The sequence below is a fragment of the Epinephelus lanceolatus genome, chromosome 4, assembly GCF_041903045.1.
Source record: "Epinephelus lanceolatus isolate andai-2023 chromosome 4, ASM4190304v1, whole genome shotgun sequence".
Classification (NCBI taxonomy): Eukaryota; Metazoa; Chordata; class Actinopteri; order Perciformes; family Serranidae; genus Epinephelus; species Epinephelus lanceolatus.
The window spans coordinates 38,511,115-38,535,279 of NC_135737.1; the positions used below are offsets into that span (position 1 = coordinate 38,511,115).

Consider the following 24,165-nt stretch of genomic DNA (forward strand, 5'->3'; position numbering starts at 1 on the left):
GTCATCATTTTGACACAGTAATCAAATTAAAATGTATTTCAGAGGTGCGTCCCTGTCTTTCAGTTTGTCATCAGCTGCTCTTTGGTTTTCAGAGGCTACAGTCCTGTGAGTGAAAGCTCAGGTTTTCCCCTTTTGGACTTTTTGGAGGAATGAGACAGGCTTAAGAGGAAACTGGAATGCAGGTGTGCATGCATGCCAGAAATACCACAAAATACACATTTAAAATTGTACTACGCTTCCATTTTGTGCTTTAAAGTCACATGAGGCATTAAAATGTTAAACACCAGGAAGACAGATTTCTCATAGGTGCACAGCGGGGTATCAGAGTAGCAAACTCAGTTAAACCAGAACCAGAGACCATTTTCTGCTGCCTTACACTGAGGCTAGATAGGGGAGTTAAAATGCAGATGTGGTTAAAACATAGTGAGTGGTGCAGCAGATTTACCTGCTGTTTCTACGTTTAAATGAGCAACTGTGCAGCAAAGACCTACAGGAGTCAGAATTTAATTTCAGTAACCCACTTTGCTGCTATTTTTTTCTTCAATATTTACTGCACTCTAAAGCATATTAAAATGGAGGCTCTGTTCACACATTAGCATGGAATGTAAAAATGTTTTCCTATGTGGTATTTAAGCTGCTCTACTGGACATCTAAATACACACTAATCAACTAATTACTTCAAGCTGCACGTTCCATCAGCCAAATAGATAATTAGCCCAAACGTAAACAGCCATGGTGGCTATCCATCCGTAAATGTCGAGTTTTATCTTTGAATGTTAGTGTCCTCTCTTCTCTGACACTTTCATTTTAACTGAAGCTTGCTGGGAGCTGATTAAAATAAAAAAAAATAAAAAAACCTTACAGTATGTGAGCAGTAAGATGCCTTTTCACAGGAGATGCGGTTCAAAGTCAGTCTCTTGGATAAAGCTATTAGCATCCCTGCTTCCTATCTTGCTCTGCATCATACTCTCATCTCATCTCACCAGAAATGGGTATGCACTAGGAAATTTGTGCGTGCAGGGAGCGAATCTTTCACTTTGTAAATTAAAGGAGACAGGCTTTCACTACGGTGCCTTAAAAATGTGCATCTCTCCACGCTGCCTAGTATTAAATTTGAATGACTTTGGAAAGTATTTATTCCTAGATGTGTTTTTGCACTTTGTCACACTAATAGCATGCAGAGGTTGACAGAGTTTGACCAGATTTTAAGGAGTGCATTTTGCTCATAAAAGAACTACATGTTCACAGACTATTAATCTTGAGAGGTGTATGGGCGAGACAGTCGGAGTGTGTTTTCCTTTTTCTGCCATGCTGTTAACACCTCAGTCACGACTGATTGAATATGAAGGAAACTGCTGCACTAGCCTCTTGAGCATTCAACCAAAAGGAAACTGCAAAGGGGGCAGGAGTATATATGACCCCAACTCTTAACAGAGGGAGTTTAGGTCCAAGGTAAAATTGGAAATACTCAGCTAATTTCATCCACTGCATGACCTCTGCCATTCTGGGACTTTATTGCCTTTAATTCATCAAGGGTTTGAATTGGAGGCCATTATTCCTGCTGATCTGAGTTCTCTGCCAGTGTACAGGAGCATGTTGGGAATTGTACCATAATTTTATTTTCACTGTAAACTGCAAACTCTGCGCACCTGACAGGTCAATAAGCCTGGATAGACACATGATTACTGCTGATAAGCTGCAACAGCTTCCTGACTTCACCTGTGCTACGCAGAGAGATGAGAATTTGTGAAATAGATTTTGTAATTGTCATTCTGCTGTGAGCTGGCCGCAGTTTTGTGATGCATGCAGGTGTGCTGAAGCTGATTCTGTCATCCTTAATATTCATGGAAAGGTAGAGAAAAGTTACTGTCAAGACTGCAGTTATGATTTTGTAATAAATATCAAGGTAATTGCAAGGCAATCTCATAAACCAGGATGTGTTGTCACTCCATCATTTGATAATGTGTCACATCGACCTACAAAATGAAGCTTGAGTGTTTACAGGCAAAGTTAATTAAAGATACCAGTTTCAATACTAGTAACAGTGGTCACTATGTTTCTATGTATACTATATATGAATGAAAAAGAATGATCCATCTTCCTTTATCACATATCAAAACTCCTCATTTAAATGTTTTATTTTATAAATTAATTTATTCATATGAGAAGGCAAGCAGAAAGAAAAGGAAAAAGAAGGTGTTTATTTTACAGTGCATCAATATCTCAGCTCCTGCTGTTATACATAACGATCACATTAAAGTGATTTCACCTCGTTAGGCCTTGGAGCTTATGCGTGCCATTAAAAGTGGGATATAACATTAAAAGCACCATTGTTATTCATAATATTCAAGTATCAAACAATATTCACGTGTCATTTGTCCATACAATGGAAAAAAAATCCCTGTGTGTTGCTCTGACGTGGCTTATCTTTGAAACCCAGTTATTATAATCCAGATGACTGAAGTTGTCCTCTCTGAAAGGCTTAAGATAAACTAAAAGGCAAACACATCAGCTCCCTCAGTGTAGCACACTTCCTCCAGCTAAATTAATCTCACATCCTGTCAAAACACACAAGGCGGTGCCTATTTTACTGACGTGAGAGTGCCACCTGCTGATCTGAAGCATGTCCAGCATCCATCTGACATCTCCACTAAAATGGCCCCTGTGTGTCAAGATGAAAACACAGCCAGTCTTTAAATAGGTAAACAGCAGTTTCAGCTGGTTTTAAAACAGTTTATTATGCAAATACTCGCGATTTTATTTTAAATCTCTTTAATCATCTGGGGAGGGGAAACTGTGATATAAGAGGCGAGAGGCACTGAATCCACCTAGTGTGTAATTGCAAGTGTCTTTCATGCAGCCTGTTAATGATGAAGGAAATGTTCCATTTTTATAAGGAAAAGAGGAACAGGAGGATATGAATGTAGGGCTAGCAGCAGCCATGACACTCAGGAAAACCTGAAAAGAAGAGCACTTTCTTTCATGTACAAGCTTCCACACTTAAAGTGTTGCTTTCCAAGAAGCGATAATGGATTTCTCCCTTTTTTTTCCAAGGTTTATGTGAAGATACTGGACATATTTCACACTACAGGCAGGGAAAAGAAACAAACCCCAGCACTCATAAAATAATAAACTTCCTTAATGTCTGTATCCTCCTTTTATGTGCATTTTTATGATGTGCCTCTTTAAATGTATTGCTCTGTACCCATCCTCGTATCCTCCACCATGGAGCGTGAGACAGCAGGTGTTTAAGATAAAATAATGATTTACAGTGAATGTCAATGTGCAGCTAATTGCATGGGGTATGATTAAATAATTGCAGTTGTGTGTACTGTCTGTCCCTGTGCATGCTATTGTCTACTCCTGCTGGTAATATAAAAGAGCTATAGTCTTTTATTTTCATAGGCTGGTTGCTTGGCAACACAGCATACTTTGAGGGTTAACAAACAAAAAAATAACAACAATAAAGACAGTAATAAAAATAAACTTTTTAATCATTCTTGTAGTATTTTTCCTATCTTTGTATTTCTTATGCATCACAAAATAACAGTAACAAACATGTAAATATAACAATGCTGTCAAACTGCACCTTTCACTGCTATTTGAAAAATGAGTATGGTACACTGACTTGTGGTATTTGCATCAAAGCAAAAATCACAATAGCTGATGAACCAGATAAGTCCATTTATTAAGGTGACACTCGGCCAGGATTGTTCCTTCCAGGCTTGTATCAGTGTGGGCTTTGGTTTACGATCTAATGGCTTGCCACTGAAATAGAAAAGGTCATTAATAATGTTGTATTTGCATTTTGCTTTGCTGTCATTTTCATTTTTGCCCCTCTGGTTATTCAGTGGCAACATATTAGAAAGACAAGGGTGAAGAGCCATCCTTCCACTGGTGCTGTGTTACATCGTATGCCGGCAGGGAGTGGATTTTCTTCACCATCTACTTCCAGCTGTTTCAGATGAAGCCATATTGAATGTATGACAGCAGCTCAGGTGACTAACACTCACTGTGTCTAAAACCTAATGCCATAAATAATGTCAAATGTACCTGTGCACTTATTTCCTGATGAGTGAGTAGAGACATTTCCTCCTGCAACAACAGCATTATTAAGTAACGTGGCAATGCCTTAACCCATCATGATGCCAGGAACCAATTTAGATCTGTGTAGGAGGCTGAGAGCTGAAGCAGTATGCGAGGCTGGATGTGACTGGGGATATTTGTTTTGTTACTTTTCTGTTTCACATAAGAGCACGGCTCATATGCCAGTAATTAACTTCTGTGACATCTGTATGAGATTTGGTTTTTGAGACACGGTGCAGTGCAGGACTGAGACATCTGAGACTAATATTAGCCTAATGAGCTAGCTTTGGGCTGCCCAATTCTCCATTCCCTCAAAAGTCAGTACTGTCAAGAGGTCAACACAGCCCTGCTATTGGTCAATAGCGCAAATTTGTGGGTCAAATTTGCTTTGCTCACTCCTCATGAACTAATTTTGCTCTGAAGTCTCACTGTTTTGACTGCTGGAATAAGAAGCTCTTTATATGAAAAAAATTTACTATAGTGAGAACCTAACAATGATGACAACACTCCAGGGGTGTGTTCAAATACTCACTCCGATTACCAGGGTACACTCTGGCACAAACTAAACCGTTAGTAAATTCAGAGTGGAAAGTACCGTTCGGTTATTCAGAGCACCAGCAGAGCATAATCTCTTTCTGGGCAGATAGAGCAGCTGTATCTTCGAAAAACAGTGCATTCATTTGTGTCAGATTGGATTTACTAACACACCCTAGGAAATTACTGCACCTGGCAAAGAAATAATGCCACATAAAACCACAACATGTCTTTACACTTTTGTATGGATTGAACAAACAAGATATAACATGTTAATTATTGAACTTCAGAGGTGCTGGCAGGCATTGTTTCCAGTCTTTGTGCTAAGCTAAGCTAATCAGCTGCTAGAAGTAGATTCATATTTACAGTTTTATCAGTCTACTAATCTAATTCTCCGTATTTTGAGCCTGGTCTCACTCCGAAGTTGTCAAAGTCCGATGCTTGGGCAGCGACTTGCGGCGTCAGAAACCAAGAAAAAACAAGGCATCCTTTAACATCGACATGATGCAGAGCCAGTTGCCGTTACAGTTTTACAGCGCCCAGTGGCGTCAGGGGGAAACGCGGAAGGACAAGGACAAAAGGTAAGGTGGCAAAAGTCAGAGTGGGCGGGCGTGTCCTGTAAGATTCTAAAGCCAAACCCTGTTCTTTTTTACGAGACCTAACCACATGTTTTTGTTGCCTAAACCCAGCTAAGTGTGTTTGTTGCTGAAGTAAAAAAAAAAAAAAAAAACATAATTTCACGGTGTTGTACCGACACAGTGTGTTTATTTTGAAAGAGACTGTAAATTTCCTGTGAAAACAGAAGTGTATTTTGAAAGAAGACAATGCATGTAACAGGCAGAACTTGACACGGCGTCCCAGAACGTCAACAACCAACACACCCAGGGTACCTTGCACGTCGTATTTGGACGTGGAAAGTCCATGACAATTTCAAATTACTTGTTTGTATGTGAGATATAAGAGTTTTTTGAGTTCCTGCCGAATTCTTGAATTGACTGGAAGTGAGTTTACAGTAGCCTGAGCATCTTTTCTACAGCAGCTTGTTTTAGCACAAATGGGGCAGGGCAGTCTCATGTGTAAACTGATTTAGGTGGCAACGAGTGTGAAAGTATAAAAGCATGCTGCAATGTAGGCTACAGGAGATGATGCTCGGGCTCCTCTCATGCACCTAATAGCTGCCAAGTGACTTAAAGGGAGGCGCTAATTCGGAGGATTTATCACATGATGGATGGGAGCTGATGTGTTAAGAGACCTATGAGGGCCCTAGACAGCAGTCATAAATCTTGGTTCATGCATGAAACCACAAACATATTTGCATATCTCATTTCACCACATGAAATTAGCTGTAAAACGTGATGGAACAGACCAGAGCCCATTCCACGGATCACTAGAGGAGGGATAGCCATTTTCAGCCCAATTTCTACAATCTAATTTGAGCACTGGCTTGGACTCTGAAGTGGAGTGGTAATATTGAAGCATTACTCATACGGAAATGCACTGTCACATCAGTCTGATGCTGTCTTGGTCTGCATGTACAGAAACATGATAAGTAAATTACAGGTCTGGAGGTGCTGATGATGCCACATTTTTTCATTTCAGAGAGAGACTCAGGAATGCGTGTATCGCTATTGATCTTTGTTGTGTTTTGTGTGTGTGTGTGTGTGTGTGTGTATGGTGGGGGATGGGATTGCAATTAGATAATTGGAAGCCGGGTAAAAGTGTGGAGGCTGCTGTAATTGGTGAAGTGCTTCACAAGGTATTGTTCTCTCTCTGTCAATAAATACAGGTAGAAGCTGTATATGGAGAAAACACCATTTTCTGTATTCCTAATGGCATTTGTCTTCTTGATGTGTGATATTGCTCAGCAACCATATTGTTGTGGTATTGGTGTTGTTCCACGTTATTGATTTTTGTGACGTGATTTTGTTGTCGTTGTTTTTATATGAAAGTGGCCAAAAACATCTATATTCCTTTTACTCGTCTTTTTTTCTTTCTTAATTGTATAATAAAGGTGTTTTGTATTTGACATATTATGTAAAATCAATAATGAAATGATTATAGCAATTATTCTGCACATCAGGAGCACATAAAAAGTTACCATTTACTGTTTAAAGCAGAAAATATGTATGAAAAATTATGCAACGCAAGGATTCTCTTAGTGAAAAAGGCTTCACAGTGACTCAAAACAACAGGCTGTTTTCTCCACTGTCAGTCAAAGCTTAATTTCAGGTTTGTATATTTATCCCCACGCCAGGGGGTTGAATATATGTAATGGATACATCTTGAGGCAAGTCACAGGAGCTTTAAGAAGCCAAGGCCACATCACTTTTGCTTTTTAATGGCCTATTTACAGAGTTTCTACAAGAGATATGTTAGAAGAAAAGCATCCTGAGATAAATCAAAGATGAAAATATATGGGTCTTTTGTTTTACAGTCCCCTTCATTTGGTTGTACTTTTCAATTATGTGTACTTTTACCTCTTGTATAAATTATCTGAAAGACTATTAAACACACAACTGTGAAAAAAAATACGTTTTATAATGCCCAAAACAAACAAACAGTCTCCAACATGTTTAATAACCCAAAAGAAAAGCCCAATGATTTCCTAAAATATTTCAATCTGATGCTTTTGTGCCTTTATACATTGCTTCAAAATGAATAGCATTTTTAAATGAGCTCAGGAAGGTTATTCTAAAACCATTCAACCTAAATGAACAGCTTTTACTCTGTTAACTCAAATATTGTTGTTAATTTGTGTAAAACACTTTCATAACTGACAGGTTTCAGTTCAGTAGAGTTGAGTTGATGTAGCCAATGGGAGCAACAGTTTTATTGTCTTATTTATTGTCTTGTGCATTTACTTCAAATTATCTCAAACTATGTCAGAGAGAGAATAGTAGCCTAAATATTTTTGACCTGCCTGACTCATTGTTAGTGATTCGCTTTTGGGAACTTAAGCTCTCATTTTCAAATGGAAAAGAATAATTTTAGGTCTAAAATGTGTAGCATATTATCATTATTAAATACTTTGAGCAAAAACACAAACTGCTGTTAAGAAGAATTAAATTTAGTTTAAGAAATCCATTTAACCTCTGTCTTTGCACCTCAGTTTTGCAGTCTGAAGCCAAATGAACTAAAGAAGAAAGTGGTAACAAGACGCTATGTCCATATGAGCATTAATAATTATAGCAGACAAGATGTGAAGATTACATTCAATATTTTACATCATAGCGTGTATCTTTCAGATATATCTCTCCCAAAACAGTCAGTTCAGAGAGATAACACCCATTCTGTTTCCTTTTCATCATGTTTTAAAGCGACATTGTTCAACTGCCTCTGTGTTAGAAGTTGTTTTACAGATGCTGTAAGAAGGCTGTGGTAGCTTTGAGGGCTGTGTCAATTAGCAATCAATCTGACGGGAGATAGGCAAGACTTTAGGAGACAAATTAAAAGTAAATCCACGGAAAAGAAAAGAGCAAAGCATTCACTACAGAGTATTTGTCTCACATATATCTATTGTGTGAGATGTGAGTAGCAGCACACAGAGGCTGTGCGTACTACCCTGAGTCTTGGGCTTACATCAAGATAAATGTCCTATTTCAAATTTCAAATCTTATCACTGGCCTTTGAAGGGGTTTGTAATTAACACGGTGAACACGGAAAGCTGCAGGGTAAGGGGATATAATTTTCATGTCTCACTCATGTATGTAGTTCCTCTACATCTTACTATAAATATACCCTATGAGCACTTTTCTTTACTGTTCTCTCACTGCTTCACGCCCCGACCAGCAGCTTTCCTGTTCTCCGGCCTATATCCATCACTTATATCTAAGTGTTGAGGTTTTGTGTTAAATAGCATGCCACTCAAAAAAATTAAGATATAGGCACAAAAGAAAAGACAAACAAGAAAACAGCCCACACTGGTTTACAATAAATGATGTCAACTCTTGAATAGCCGTTGCCACAGCAACCAGCAGGAGAGAACTAAGACATCACACAGCTTTACATTTTGATTTTAATGTCTTGTATACTTTTTAGGCCCATAGATGGCAGCAGGCACGCTGATAATAAAGAGAATTAATTAAAAGGTGTGTTGAATTATCTGACTATACCATTTGTTGTTCTGTTGGTGGTGTATGAATTATTATATGATTTATAAGGTCCAGTGTGTCGTATTTAGCGGGATATATTGGCAGAAATGGAACCCCAAATTGCTCACGGTGGCTGTCCCATCGTTGTGTGAGTGCATGTGAATAGTTACTGAGTAGCAGGTGGCACCATGTATGATAGCCTCGGCCACCAGTGTGTGAATGGGTGAATGTGACATGAAGTGTAAAAGTGCTTTGAGTGGTGAAAAGACTAGCAAAGTGCTATGGCTGAGCTGAGCTGAGCTCCACATTATGATAGTTACGATATGAAATATATGCTCAAAACAACTGCAGCTCACAGAACACAGAGAAGCTGTCACACAACATTTGTAGTCAATAAAATGAAAAACTCTCTCTTATAGTCCTAAACATTCATTCATTTCCAAAACGGCCTATATTCTTGAGGGTCGGGGGGCTGGAGCGGCCTATCCCAGCTGACACTGGGCAAGAAGCAGGGTACACCCTGGACAGGTCACCAGACTATCACAGGGCTGCCACAGAGAGACAGTCAACAATTCACACCTACGGCCATTTAAGAGTCATCAATTAACCTATCCCCAACCTGCATGTCTTTGGACTGTGGGAGGAAGCCAGAGTACTCTGAGAAAACCCACGCTGACATGGGGAGAACATGCAAACTCTGCACAGAAGAGCTCCCTCCTGGGTTTGAACCAGGAACCCTCTTGCTGTGAGTGACAGTGCTGACCACTACATCACTGTGTCACCCTAGTTCTACACATGACATATTTTTCTTCCCCCTTTAAGCTGCATTATAAATATTTTTATATTAACACTGAATTAGTAAAATAAAGAGGGAATTTTGCACAAAAGGACTGCAGCACTGGAAGATACTCACCTGACTTGTCAGACTGCCAAAGCCCAGAGCTTCAGTTTCACTTTGCAGTGTCAGGACAGTGAAAGTTAGTCCCCAATCTATTCTTTATAGGAACTGCTTTAAGAAGGGCTCACTTCATTTCTAGTTTGGACAAGAGAAACAATTACAGCAACTAATAAGTCTTGAAATGTACATATAGACTTGTGGATATTGTTGAATGTGAAATGTTTTAAATAAAATAGTAAACTTTATTTTTTCAATATCATTAAAAAGAGGTTTGAATTTTTGGGTTAGACACTTCGACAACATTATTTGATTAGATAAATATTCTTTTAAGATGATTTCTTCTCTTTTGAGCTGTCGTGCTTTTATTTTGAAGGTGCGCAGCCAGATGCTGACGTCACACAACAATGAAAAGGCTGGCTCGGAAACACGGAAGTGTCAGTTAGTTACAAAGTTTTCTGTCTGTCACATGATATGCCGCTTAACATATCAGCCAGTTGACTTAATAGTTTCTGACAGAGTTGTTTCCACCTTTTCGTTTACGTGTGTTGTCTTCATCTTCCTGTCATGGCGATAACTCTGTGTGTTGTTTTGATATTTGTAGCTGCCATTCACAGATGTGGTGAGTACCGGGTGCCAAACTGTTTGTCGGCGTTTAACTGCTGTGCACTGAGGTTTAATGGTAACGTCACAGCTCGCTAAAATATAAGCTAGCTGAATATTTTAGTTTGCCAAACCCATAAGCCAGCTCTATTTGTGTTTTTATTTCTGGTTAACCTCCTTTTATGTGGTTTTATTCTGTTTTCATTCTCTAAATATTGTTCTCTTTGCATTTTATTTGAGCACAGAATTGTTTGTGTGTATATGTGCAGAGGGGGACCTGCGCTTTGCCTCCTACTATGGGGACCACATGGTGCTGCAGAAGTCTCCAGAGAGTGCTGTGCTGTGGGGCTATGGCTCTGATGGAGCACCGGTGACCCTCATCCTGTCAGGACCAACAAAACAGAAAACCTCACCAGTCACTGTGACAAATGGTGAGTACAGCCAGGTGGGGGGCTTGCAGTGACAACCACAGGCTATTGAAGAGGTCAAAGCAAAGACTGTCAATTATACATCGTCTTCTGGGCAAGCTGATTGAACCTGACCTGACAGAGATGGCAGAGACTGCATTTTTGCCGTTAACCCACTGTCAGGCCAGTTCATCTGCGGCCTGATAAAAAGTGGAAGTTAGGAGGTTTCAGAAATCGCTTCCGGTTACATTTTTCAGTAAGCATTGTACAATATGTAGCCAAGATTGTTCTTTATATATTGACTTACATCCAGCATCCCAAGTACATGTCTCAGGTCAGGTGTCTAAAGTACAGAAATGTTTTTTGAATCTGTCTCAACGTACAGCCCCTAACATTAGAGAATATGAGCTGGAAGTCAAGTCAGGTCAATTTTATTTATTAAGATGTGTTACAGTTGCACACGTTTCTGTTCTTAGACTCTCAAAAAAAGGGTCAAAGTGTACAGCTTTCACTTATTCATTTGGTCACTGTCACAAACTGGCTCAGGGAAAGTGATAAGAAGGGATCTACCTAACAGAAACTAAATATATTAAAGACAAAACCAACAATGGAGTTGCTAGTTCAGCAATATAAGCAGTACAGGGATGTGTGTCATGTGCTTTTGAGGTTTTTGAAAGTGCAAAAGCAAAGCATGGTGTGTGTGAGCTCTAAGAGAGGAGGGACAGAATGCAGAAATACCAACTTTTCCAGCCTGTCCAGGTCAAGGGCTCAGGTTAGTCAAGTCAGCTGACAACCCTCTCATGTCAGCTGACTTGACTGCTGAGGTTGGCAAGAAATCTGTCCAAACCAGTGGGAGGAGCGTCACAGTCACTGAATGTTGTTTACAGCCCACAGTTGCAGTTTAGCAGTCTTTTTTTTCTGACAAATGATCTTAACTGACTGAAATGACCAGGAAGTGTCTCAGAGGAAGTCGTCATAAGAGCTGGTAGAATTTATGAATGCTTCCTTATCTCCTTCAGCATAGGGTTCATTAGAAACAGCCTTTACAAGACTGAAGGAGGTAATAACGTCCCACAATTCCTCAGCTGGTTTCAGCCATAATAACTTAAAAGCACAAGCAAGACAACATGAACTGTGTTTACTGAGTTGTGTGGTAGTCTTTAAGTTATTATATACTATGCTTATAATCAGATTTATGCCTTGAATGTATGTGGGTTTTTGTTTTTTTTTAAAATGCTTATTCTGTTCTTATATTGTGTTTCATGTCTTTTTATATTTTGTATTTACTGTGTTTGGAGCCTCTCAGCACAAATAGTTCACACCATTGTTGTTGTTTAACTGGAGTGAAAACAAATTCATCATGTTTGAAATTTAAAAATAATAAGTCCAGTAGTAGATTTCTAGACCAAACAAGTTATATTCATCTTGCATAAATTTAACAATTACCTCATGCGATGGAATTTAGTCAATAAATTTGAGTGGACAGGAGGGTGAGCGTGAGCAATCATTGTCAACATGACAACCATTTAGTTTCACTTCTGTGAATGGCAGTGTATATTCCTTTTTTTTTTTTTCATTTTAATTCCAACCTTGATAAAGAAGTAATATATTTCATCAGGTTCTCCATGTTTTTATAGATTCTTTTATCACTGCAGTTGTCTTTTTCAAAGTCCTTATGAATTCTCCTCCACATCTTTCCTTAACACCACAATGGTTTTAATCAAGGTCAAGAAAAAGTGGTTTGGAAAGGAGACTTTTTTTGACTGCAGCCCATGTATCTATGGCTGTTTTTCAGGAATCTGGCGAGTCACCCTCGACCCTGTTGAAGCTGGTGGTCCCTACAATGTGACAGCAGTCACCAAGGACAGCAATGCCACTCTGAAAGATGTGCTGTTTGGAGATATATGGCTGTGTGGGGGGCAGAGCAACATGTGGTTTCACATGTCTATGGTAGGTCGAGTCAAGTAAACATCTGTCTTGTGATGAGCTCATTCACTGTAACAAAAACGTACAATAGAAGTCTGTCTATAGGGTCAAATCTCGAAAGAAAACACTTTCACTTATATTACATACACAGCATAGGAGTAAGTATTAAAGTGGTGCAACAGATTTGGTTTCAGATAGCTGTAATTGTCAGAAAGATTTCACATAGGTGGCATAAAGGACTTTCAATGTAATATGTATGTATGTATTCATATTTTGTTGTTAAATTATCTCTTAATTATTCATTCTCCAATAGGTTTTCAATGCATCAGAGGAGCTGACACTCTCAGAGAAGTATCGTGATGTGAGGTTTTTTATGGCGTCTTTGAGGACGGGTAAAACTGAGCAGCTTGATTTGACTGACGTGGAAATTCCCTGGTCTGTGGCCCCAACAAGTACGTCAAAAATGTATTTATTAACTCATAGGGTTGTTGAGACGTGTTTGCAGCTAAAGATGTACAGTACAGGCCAAAAGTTTGGACACACCTTCTCATTCAATGCGTTTTCTTTATTTTCATGACTATTTACATTGTAGATTCTCACTGAAGGCATCAAAACTATGATGAACACATGCGGAGTTATGTACTTAACAAAAAAAGGTGAAATAACTGAAAACATGTTTTATATTCTAGTTTCTTCAAAATAGCCACCCTTTGCTCTGATTACTGCTTTGCACACTCTTGGTATTCTCTCGATGAGCTTCAAGAGGTAGTCACCTGAAATGGTTTTCCAACAGTCTTGAAGGAGTTCCCAGAGGTGTTTAGCACTTGTTGGCCCCTTTGCCTTCACTCTGCGGTCCAGCTCACCCCAAACCATCTCGATTGGGTTCAGGTCCGGTGACTGTGGAGGCCAGGTCATCTGCCGCAGCACTCCATCACTCTCCTTCTTGGTCAAATAGCCCTTACACAGCCTGGAGGTGTGTTTGGGGTCATTGTCCTGTTGAAAAATAAATGATAGTCCAACTAAACGCAAACCGGATGGGATGGCATGTCGCTGCAGGATGCTGTGGTAGCCATGCTGGTTCAGTGTGCCTTCAGTTTTGAATAAATCCCCAACAGTGTCACCAGCAAAACACCCCCACACCATCACACCTCCTCCTCCATGCTTCACAGTGGGAACCAGGCATGTGGAATCTATCCGTTCACCTTTTCTGCATCTCACAAAGACACGGCGGTTGGAACCAAAGATCTCAAATTTGGACTCATCAGACCAAAGCACAGATTTCCACTGGTCTAATGTCCATTCCTTGTGTTTCTTGGCCCAAACAAATCTCTTCTGCTTGTTGCCTCTCCTTAGCAGTGGTTTCCTAGCAGCTATTTGACCATGAAGGCCTGATTGGCGCAGTCTCCTCTTAACAGTTGTTCTAGAGATGGGTCTGCTGCTAGAACTCTGTGTGGCATTCATCTGGTCTCTGATCTGAGCTGCTGTTAACTTGCGATTTCTGAGGCTGGTGACTCGGATGAACTTATCCTCAGAAGCAGAGGTGACTCTTGGTCTTCCTTTCCTGGGTCGGTCCTCATGTGTGCCAGTTTCGTTGTAGCGCTTGATGGTTTTTGCGACTCCACTTGGGGACACATTTAAAGTTTTTGCAATTTTCCAGACTGACTGACCTTCATTTCTTAAAGTAATGATGGCCACTCGTTTTTCTTTAGTTAGCTGATTGGTTCTTGCCATAATATGAATTTTAACAATTGTCCAATAGGGCTGTCGGCTGTGTATTAACCTGACTTCTGCACAACACAACTGATGGTCCCAACCCCATTGATAAAGCAAGAAATTCCACTAATTAACTCTGATAAGGCACACCTGTGAAGTGGAAACCATTTCAGGTGACTACCTCTTGAAGCTCATGGAGAGAATGCCAAGAGTGTGCAAAGCAGTAATCAGAGCAAAGGGTGGCTATTTTGAAGAAACTAGAATATAAAACATGTTTTCAGTTATTTCACCTTTTTTTGTTAAGTACATAACTCCACATGTGTTCATTCATAGTTTTGATGCCTTCAATGAGAATCTACAATGTAAATAGTCATGAAAATAAAGAAAACACATTGAATGAGAAGGTGTGTCCAAACTTTTGGCCTGTACTGTAGGTTAGAGATATTGAACTTGAACTGAGCCACTTCTGTTTGCTGTGTAATGTAAACATGCATCCATTGCACAAGGTCCTAAATCCAAGCTAGTTTCTTGTTCAGGTGACAGCACAAGACTCCTTAGTTCTGTATATTGATATATAAGGTATGGTATATATCAAATTTGATATATTAAACAACAGATATCAACCATGTTGCTGTTTGTTTGTGGGCGTACAACCACCCACTTGCTTTGTGCTGATGGACTGATTAACAGGCAGGTGTATTTTCAGATCTGGAAGGTTTCTCTGCAGTCTGCTGGCTCTATGGACGTTACTTGTACAAGACGCTTCAGTACCCCATAGGACTGGTGGAGTCGTGCTGGGGAGGCACACCTGTCGAAGTCTGGTCATCTGCAAGAGCACTGCAGCAGTGTGGACTAGACAACGCCGGGTAAAGTTATTAAAAAAAAAAATACCAAACATAATTCAGCTAACCTACCACCTGATGTGTATGGTAACTGAACTAGGAAGGATATCGAATTTTACCATGTGACACACTGTTCTTGTGTAAGAACCAAGAAAAGTGAGCTTGCACTAACAACACTGTTGTTGCTTTTTCCCACATTGAAATCTCTCAGTCCTAAAAATAATTCTGTCTTGTGGAATTCAATGATCCACCCGCTGCTCAACATGACCATCAAAGGAGCCATCTGGTACCAAGGTAAGACTACCTGCACAGGTATCAGATGGTCAGTATAGCCATGTGTAGTTCATGTAGGGTCGAGCCTGATTATGTCATGCATCTGTAATATTTGTGTTGATTTCAGGTGAGGCAAATACGTACTATCATGAAGACAAGTACACCTGCTCCTTCCCTGCTATGATCGATGACTGGAGGATGTCGTTTCACAAGGGCTCAGGGGGACAAACGGCGAAAGACTTCCCTTTTGGATTTGTCCAGGTATGTTAGTATTAATGTTTTAGTTTAATTTGCATAATAGAAACAACACATTTGAAAATGAGAGTCAAGTTTTTGAAAACTACTTCATAGATATAGATTTCTGACATTGGTGCCCCCTTGTGGTTGTATTAACGAGGAGACAATGGGTCTCATTCATGAAACGTGAGCAGAAGGAATTTGTGTGTAAACTGTTCGCAGACGGAAATTTACGTCCATGTCCGCATTCATCAATATTTTAGTAGCTCCGATCTTTTCATAGCTACTAACAAAATCTACTCCTGCTCCTGACCACTCGTAGTGCTTGTGTAAATTTAGTAAAGCACATAAATATTACTTTTCACTATTGGAAATGCTCTGTTATGTACACAATACACAGATGCCTTTGAAACACGTAATCTAAACATGACAAAATATTAAAAATATAACACATTTAGTTAAATTAGTTGGCAATTAGCAGGTTTAAGATCCAGATTAGGTTCATGATTGTGAATTATCTATGTAAATCGACTCAATAGATTACACGTTCTTTCTACATGTTGAATGATGATAATAAAAATATCCGTAAGGACAGCTGGATCACATTCTCTTCGGCCTTCGGCTGTTCCCACTTCATTCAAAACCCCACAAATGAACCTTCTGTTTGTTTGGTGACCGCTGTATTGTTTGTGTGTGCTTATAGGCCATAAGGTGAACACAGTTATCGTTTCATCTCGTTCCGACATCGGAGGACTACACGATCTTTACTTCATAAAAAAGATCGATACACGTTCAGCTAATCAGTGGGAGTTCGTAGCTCATAACCCCGCAAGAGTCCTGTGATCGGGGTCGTAATTCGGCACTTGTTCCATCTGAGCGTAATGATCTGTTCCACCTGAGCGTTATTCGCTGGGTCGGTGGTGAAGTGGCGCACATGACTCGTGCTACGGACGGACGGACACAGCCAGCCACGTATCTTAAACAGGTAATACATCTGGCTACATCTTTCCCATATCAAATATCCGTGATCACCTACACCCGCGTGCATAAAAGCGCACACAATTCCGTGTTCTCTCACTGCGGATGCTGTGATTTGATGGCCCGGTACTCATTGTAGCCCACTCTTAGATGTCGGAGCGGAAATCAGTTTCTGTGAGACTTTTTCTGATTCACCTTACGGCCTATTATGCGTTTCTTTGCCTCCAGTTTCATATCAAACCATTTAGGCCTACGCTTCACCTCTGACATGGTTCTTTGTACCACGGAGACAACACTAACAGCATCTGTTAGAAAATAAAAGAAGAAAGAAAATAAAATGTTTTTTCTGAAGTCCACTTCACCCAAAATTATTTCGTTCTCCGCTTCGGAAAAAAATCTTTTTTCTTTCACTCTCTTTCTTTGTTTGCGCCATGACTGACAGGTCGACAGGATGCACCTACACCTCCTTATATGGTGGTCATTGGATATTCATGGGCAGGGATTTATGCTAATTGCTGATTACCGGGAGCACGCTGTCACTTTACGATGGATTGGCATTCATGATCATACACACGTGTTTACGATCAAATCTGAGTTTCCCGCGGCGTTCATGAATCCGGAGTAGGTTTTTAGTAGAGTAGGCTTTTATGTGCAAATCTACACGCAGATTTACTCACTTTTCATGAATGAGACCCAATGCGTGCTGCTATTTGAAACTAAGTGGGTAAAATAAACCATTAATGCTTTTGCAAACATCTTTTGCAGTATTGTCAATCTGTTCCAATTTCTATCTGTATTTGCAGCTGTCCACAGACGTTAAAAACTCCACCAGTGAATCCTTTCCGAATGTCCGCTGGCACCAAACGGCAAACTTCGGCTATGTCCCAAATGAACGGATGCTGAATACCTTCATGGCCGTAGCTTTGGATTTACCAGATCCAGGTTCACCCCTTGGCCCGTAAGGATTGTTTTTACATGTTCTTATAGCATATGAAATCTGTGCACCACCGAGGAGCATTACACTTTGCTCATGGAGGTATTTCTTAACTTGTACCACTACATGTCCTAACGACTGTTTTTTGGACATTTAAACAGATTATATTTAGACTGTTGGAGGAGTCAAAAAGTAAGGAAATCCTCAGAAAATCATGACATTTAATTTAAAATTAAGCACTGTTGGAAAAAATATTGAGTATAAGAGCCATTTGAAATCATTAATCACATTTTCCATTAACTAAATTATATTTTAAAATGCTGCTGAAATGTGTGGCATTTTGCACTGTGTACTATGCAGGTTGCACATTATCCTACAAAACATGACAACAAATCACATTATTGAAAACAATATTCTCCAGGAAAATAAATCTTTAGGAATTCTACCTTTTTAGAATTCCAGGTAAAACCAACTCTAAATTTGGGAGATACTGTGTGGTGCTATTGTTTAACTTCTTAGGCTATATTTATTTTAATGATTTTTATTAGAGCAAATGGCATAAATCACACCTATTGAAATGTCTCTGCTCCGGCTTCCAGTTAGTCTTTGGATAGATTTAAGATCCTTGCAAACATCTATAAAACTTTTCATGGACTTGTCCCTGATATGCTGCCAAAACCCAGCAAGTCCCTGGCATTATTCTCACATCAGCAGACTTTTGTAATGTACTGAAGACTGGAAAACCAACAGGGAGACAGCTTTCACCTGTGTTTGTCTTCATCTAAAGTATACATATGATGATGTGACCTGCTTTTGTATGTCGTGTGATGAGTATGAGTACTGTATTGACTTTCAACCTCCCTATGCGGTCTTGCCAACTGGCTCACCCACTATGTTTGTTAAAATGAATAGTGTTTTTTTGTGTGGTTTGTTTCAGGATCCATCCCAGAGACAAGCAGGATGTAGCCTACAGACTGACACTGGGAGCAAGGGCAGTGGCTTATAATGAGAAGGGCGTGGCCTTCCAAGGACCTTTCCCCAAACAAATTCTGGATAACGGAACGCATGTCATCGTTAACTATGACCAGAAGATCTCTGTCAACAAGTCTGATCAAATCTTTGAGGTAAGACCAGTCAGTGTGAGTTAAGGCTAGATTCTGGGTCCCGTAATATTGTAAGTGTTGCCCTTTCCTGGTTTTAGAGACTGTGTTACAGTAAAGTGATTTCATTTAATGAACTTATCAGGCTGATCTAGCTGTTCTATTATTTGCCTTTTACCCATTTAGTCACAGTCTCCACATTCGCGATGTGGATGTAGCAGTTTTCTTGGTATCATCTGGCTCTGGTGTGAGTCAAGTCCCACATTCACCTGCTGGCTATGACAATGCCAACACAAACTCAGTTTTAATGAGCATCAAATATACTTGATGTTTGCTCTGATCATTTTTTAACAAGCTTAATTCTTGCTAAATAAATAAATAAGAGCATTTTCTTTTTTCTTCCATCAAGATCTGTTGCACAGAGACTCCAGTTTCATGTGGGTCTAAGTCTCACTGGGTTCCGGCTCCCATCGTGTGGAGTAATAAGACCTCTGTCGAGTTGTCTACCAAGTTTTGTGAGCCTTCTCAAGAAGTGGGTGCCCTCCGTTACGCATGGAGAGACTGGCCCTGCGACTTCAAAGCCTGTCCAATCTACAGCGGCGATAAGATTTTGCCTGCGCCTCCTTTTATTTTCAACCGCTATTCACCCTAAGGAAAGAAGAGAAGGAAACTGTAAGATGACAAAGTGATGTAGTGATAAAGTGCCTTTTTGTTTCTTTATGTCAAAGTTGGCTTATTTGTGGCCAGATTTGAAAAACCAGATCAAGATTATCAATGATGAGATGAAAAGTGATAAGCTCAGAACAAAATGACGCAGACAGTGGATTGTTACTGTGAGAAGTTGAATTTAGCAAATTTTTGTTGTTGTTTTTTTACTGATAATTAAGGCACATACAAAGCACTTTGGTATACAATCTTAAAGAGAATGGTTTTTTGTTTTGTTTTGTTTTTTTCACTTGATTGTCAAGTTTTTTTTCTCTTTACAATCAGTATGGGTGAGTTATAGGTAGAGTGAGGCAGTGCCAGATCCTATGAATCGTCAAGCAGTAAATACCGCCTACAATTCATGGCATCTGGATACCAAACTTATCTTAACGTTTATTTTACTTTCTTTTTTACCACAGTAGTCAGGTTTTGTACAGCATCCACTGTGTCTCATCAGAATGGAGAATACCATTAGACTAAGGCTGCTATGTCTTAGGTTGTAATGTCTGGCAGTTTTAGTAGTTAGTCTGGCTGGAGACTCACCTTCCATTTTATAGATTTATTTTTTATAGATTTATTGAAGCTTATGAACGCTTGTGGCAGATGGTTATATATTATTTTGGTTTCATCGTTTATCCTGTTTGAAGTGTATGCTGGTACAACCACTGCCAATAATTGCTGTAAATAGAAAAGCATGACAAACATTTTATTTGAACAAAACTCTGGATTTTTTTAAGTTTACAACAGAAATGAATCTTTATGATTTTACAATTTGCACAAATAAATGACAACTTAGCGACTTTTGCTGGGTGTTGTGTTACTTTCAAACCTGATGCTTTTACTTAAGAGTAAAATGGATGGATTCACAATAAAATCATTGATTTATCAAACGTTTGAGCATCGTTTTCAGTTACTGTATGCCTCTGTTTACTGAATCACTAACTCAGGAAGGAGTATAAAAGAAAACATTGTCGATAAATGATGTTTGCAAGTAAGAATCAAAGGTCATGAGGATTGTGTGATGTCAGGCTTTCAGAATCAGGAGCTGAAGTATGAGGTAGAGGGCTTCATGTTGGAGGAGGTCAGGTGGTGCTGATGAGAGGAGCTAGGAGACTGCGGTGCCTGTCCTGGGTAAAGACAGATAGATAAATAGTAGAGAAAGAGTTACTGTTAATGCTGTGTGATCATCATGTCAGCATTAGCAAATGAAAACAAAACCACAATTTCTTTAAAATACTTGCCGTTTGGACATACTTTTACTTTGAAATCCTAAAACTTACATACTGCAACTCCTGTATAGGAGTACACTTTTATGTTTCTGCTGCCCGTGCCACTTACATGTATGATTTTTACAGCAGAGGCTGGAAGGAGCAGTTGGTGGGGTGAGGACAGTTATTCACACAAACTCTAGCAGAGCAAAGTGAAACTGAGTTGTTCACTGCTTTGCTCAGACATTCTGACAGCAGTTGTCATGAAAGTGGACAGTTTTTATTTGTAACCCCACCAGGGGACTCTTACCTGTGACCCCTGAGCCACAAGCCCAGCTGTTATACCTAAAGGCTACCCTGGTTCATATTTAGTATGTTTGATGGACGCATTGGAACCAGGGTAGCCTGCATGCAATAATCAACATCCTCTAAATGTAACATGCACAACAAAACATGAGGTCATCTACACTACAGCCAAGCTATGAACATCACCAGTTTAGAAAACTGATAATTAACCTGTTATGTGCTCTGTCTTGATGTTTTCATCAAAGCCCTGGTGTCTCTGGTAGGCCTCAAAGTTGACTGAAGCATCGTCCTCTGACAGGCTGTGAGGAACCTGGCCATCACCAGGGCGACACACCTCAAAACGTATCCAGCGGTAGCTTAATAAACAAAGTGAAATAAGACATCTATTAATTAAGAAATCTATCGTCACAGTGGCTGTAAACTGGCTGAACCCATGTATGTAGAGTGTATTGACATAAAATATTAGATAAATATAAATTCAGCATGTTTCTGTGACTTGGAAATGTTACTCCTGTTGTGTTTTCCTATTAAGTAAAGGTTTGAATGATTTAATATTGTGGTTTACACCTCATCCAGACATATTATCATCTTAATGTTTTACATCTGGGAAAACAGGTTGGAAAATATGTTTCAGTTTATATCCTGAGCCCGAACTGGAGATGGTATTCTGCTGCGGAGAGCCGAGGAAAGACTGTGCAGTGAAGGCCTGCAGGGCCTGCTGCCTCTCCTCATCAGTCTGTGAGGAAACAGAGGGGGGAGAGGGAGACGGAGATGTGTTCATGTGCACCAAGAGTACCTGAGAATAACGCTTGTATGGCCTTCAGGATGGATGAAAATACAGACATAAATGTAAAGGATAAAATAACACTGATGGAGCTCACACTTAAACCGCTGTATGACACACAACAGAAGTTACTGAACATCAACTGTGCACAACATCTTCAAATTAAAATAAAAATGGAGATTTCTACTGTAATTTATTTCAGAACTTCTCCAGGCAAATTTTCCCTCTTCTATTGTTTTGGGCCTTAGCAGTTTAAGGATTATTAAGGGCTTATGAGTACTGTGGAGTACTGCATCTATAATTAGATATTAGGTGGGACTTCTCGCTATCTCTGCTTTAAAATTGTCTGTAGCGTGCAGATGAATGAGCATTACCATCATGTCGTCTCATCAGTTTAAGTAAGAAAATACATAGCAGATATTCAGATTACCCGATAGCATTAAATATCCACTGGAAAACACTGTGTGTACCCATATAATTTTCAACATAAATACATGGTGCCATGTGATAGAATTAAATCAGGCAGTGACGTGTATCAAACTGCAGTTCAGGACGAAGATCTTTTGTGAGCAGCAACGCCTCAGAATTTATCAATGACCAATAGCCAATGACATTAAAGGTCAAATTCACTTACAGTACATTACATATTTGAATTTTGTGTGAAATTGGCATTAGTGTCCCATATAACTCACCAGCAGTGCAAAGACTCCGTTTCTGTTCTCAGTCCTCTTGAATCTCCTGCTGCCTTTTTGTGTCTGAAACATAATGTGAAACTGAGGCCGATGCACGGGGCTGGAAAAGCCAAATCTGATTGCCAAAAGCTGGGGGACAATTTAGACTCATTCCACCATTATTAGATACAGCAGGTTCAAGGCCTCTGCGTTTGAGCGCAGAGCATCCTTTGTTCTGCTAACAGTGAAGAAATGTCTGTCTCTTTTTAAAGTTGTGAAATAAGGCCAAAGAAGCAGGATGGAAAAACATGGAGAAAGAAAAAAACAGTAACAGAAATACAGATGATGCATGTAGTGTGTTAACAGAATTGACACAAATGTTAAATGGAGGTGCAAGTTATTACACTCAACAGCAGAGGTTGCTGTCAGACTGCATCTTAAATATCCTCCTTACCTCACCGTATGTGACAGCCTCCAGGCTTGACTTTGCACTGCCAAGGAGAGAACAAACATATAAGCAGAGACTAAATGTAGACTCAGCAACAAGTTTACATTCTACTCAAGAAACTTATCATTCATAATTTGGCTTAACATGTGAAAACAAGGGCAACAAGGTGTGCAATTAATTGAGAGGACTGCTGTACTTGGATTGAACAAGCCCCCTGTCGATGATTCTCTGTTTAATCTCCTTTATGTGCATGGGACGTCCAGCTTCTTCCAAGACAATCTACATGAGGGAAAAGGAGAAACAAAAAATACTTAACTTTTGGTAAACTGTTATCAATAACAACAAACCAAAATATGACGAATAAAAGGCAAATACCTGTGCAGCATCAAGCCATGTGAGGTTTGGCTTCTCTGCAATTTCACTTGGTGGTTGCTGTAAATAGAAAAAGTTAAAATTATCCATTGGACCATTATTTAATTTGTTGGCATTTTCAAAATCATCACTTATTCATTAATTTTCCATAACCGCTTATTCTGGTAGGGGTCGCAGGGGGGCTGGAGCCTATCCCAGCTGATATTAGGCAGAGGCGAGGTACACCCTGGACAAGTCACCGGACTATGACAGGGCTGACACATAGAGACAAACAACCATTCACACATTGACATCGTGTAACATCAGCAGCGCACACACACACACACACACACAAACACGCACATGCGCAACTCACAGCTTGGGCGATGTGAAGAAGTGAAACATGGGCGGCTTCTCACCTTAATCATTCACACACACACATCAAAAGAGAGAAAAAAAGTTAATTGTCCGTGTTAAACTGAACTGCGGAGCTCTCACTGCTGCACTGTGCCGCTTGAAACTGACAAGGCGCGTGCCCGCGTGCCGAAGATGCGCGTGTCCGAGCGCTTACTGGCGGGCGATATTTGGAGATATTTTTACTTTTTTGTCTATTCAAGAAATTACCCACAAATGCTATACACCAAGAATTATTTTATTTATCCATGTTGTTATTTATGTATGCCTTTTTTATTTATTTAGGCCTATTTTAATACTGTACCTGACGTTATAGGCTATTTGAGCAAAAAGGAAAATGTTTCTTAACAGTTTAAGAAACATGTCACTGTTTTTGTTTGTTTGTTTGAGATGATTATTGAAAAGCTGGTTGTATCTTGGTTAAAATGTTCTAATAAAGCAAAGATAGAGAATATTGCAATATCTTGTGTGCTGTAAAGTGGTTTGAAAAAAATGAAATTGGAATCAGCCAAAATCAGAATCCGCCATCCAAACACTCTGCAAATCGGAAATTGGTATCAGCCCAAAAATTGTAATCGGTGCAAGTCTAATTTGGAACCACACTCCTAACTACCACGTCCTTACTCCCAGATAACAAGAGCTCTGTCCTGACCTTTGGT

The 24,165-nt window shown here is 39.6% G+C and overlaps 2 protein-coding genes across 2 annotated transcripts; one reads left to right on the forward strand and one right to left on the reverse strand.

The window, feature by feature from the left end:
• The first annotated feature begins 10,026 nt into the window (after positions 1–10,026).
• Positions 10,027–20,214, forward strand: LOC117259440 (sialate O-acetylesterase). The gene is made up of 10 exons (XM_078167244.1): positions 10,027–10,228; positions 10,479–10,640; positions 12,412–12,566; positions 12,856–12,994; positions 14,962–15,121; positions 15,309–15,391; positions 15,498–15,631; positions 17,389–17,543; positions 18,457–18,643; positions 19,029–20,214. The coding sequence occupies exons 1-10, from the start codon at positions 10,174–10,176 to the stop codon at positions 19,269–19,271; spliced, it is 1,473 nt and encodes a 490-aa protein (XP_078023370.1). The 5' UTR covers positions 10,027–10,173; the 3' UTR covers positions 19,272–20,214.
• Positions 20,215–21,427: 1,213 nt separating this feature from the next.
• LOC144462685 (uncharacterized) lies at positions 21,428–23,352 on the reverse strand. Its single transcript, XM_078166803.1, has 5 exons — positions 23,117–23,352; positions 22,938–23,020; positions 22,748–22,784; positions 22,315–22,377; positions 21,428–21,574 (listed from the first exon to the last, which is right to left on the reverse strand). The coding sequence occupies exons 1-5, from the start codon at positions 23,201–23,203 to the stop codon at positions 21,428–21,430; spliced, it is 417 nt and encodes a 138-aa protein (XP_078022929.1). The 5' UTR covers positions 23,204–23,352.
• Between the last annotated feature and the right edge of the window lie 813 nt (positions 23,353–24,165).

Bases quoted from the DNA above. Each gene is read 5' to 3' on its own strand.
- LOC117259440 (XM_078167244.1), top strand. From the start codon at position 10,174: ATGGCGATAACTCTGTGTGTTGTTTTGATATTTGTAGCTGCCATTCAC. The intron at 15,392-15,497 runs GTAAGACTACCT...TGTTGATTTCAG, and splicing joins AGGAGCCATCTGGTACCAAG to GTGAGGCAAATACGTACTAT. The intron at 18,644-19,028 runs GTAAGACCAGTC...TCTTCCATCAAG, and splicing joins AGTCTGATCAAATCTTTGAG to ATCTGTTGCACAGAGACTCC.
- LOC144462685 (XM_078166803.1), bottom strand. From the start codon at position 23,203: ATGGATAATTTTAACTTTTTCTATTTACAGCAACCACCAAGTGAAATT. The intron at 22,785-22,937 runs GTACAGCAGTCC...TCTCCTTGGCAG, and splicing joins AGGGGGCTTGTTCAATCCAA to TGCAAAGTCAAGCCTGGAGG. The intron at 22,378-22,747 runs GTAAGGAGGATA...ATTATGTTTCAG, and splicing joins AGGCTGTCACATACGGTGAG to ACACAAAAAGGCAGCAGGAG.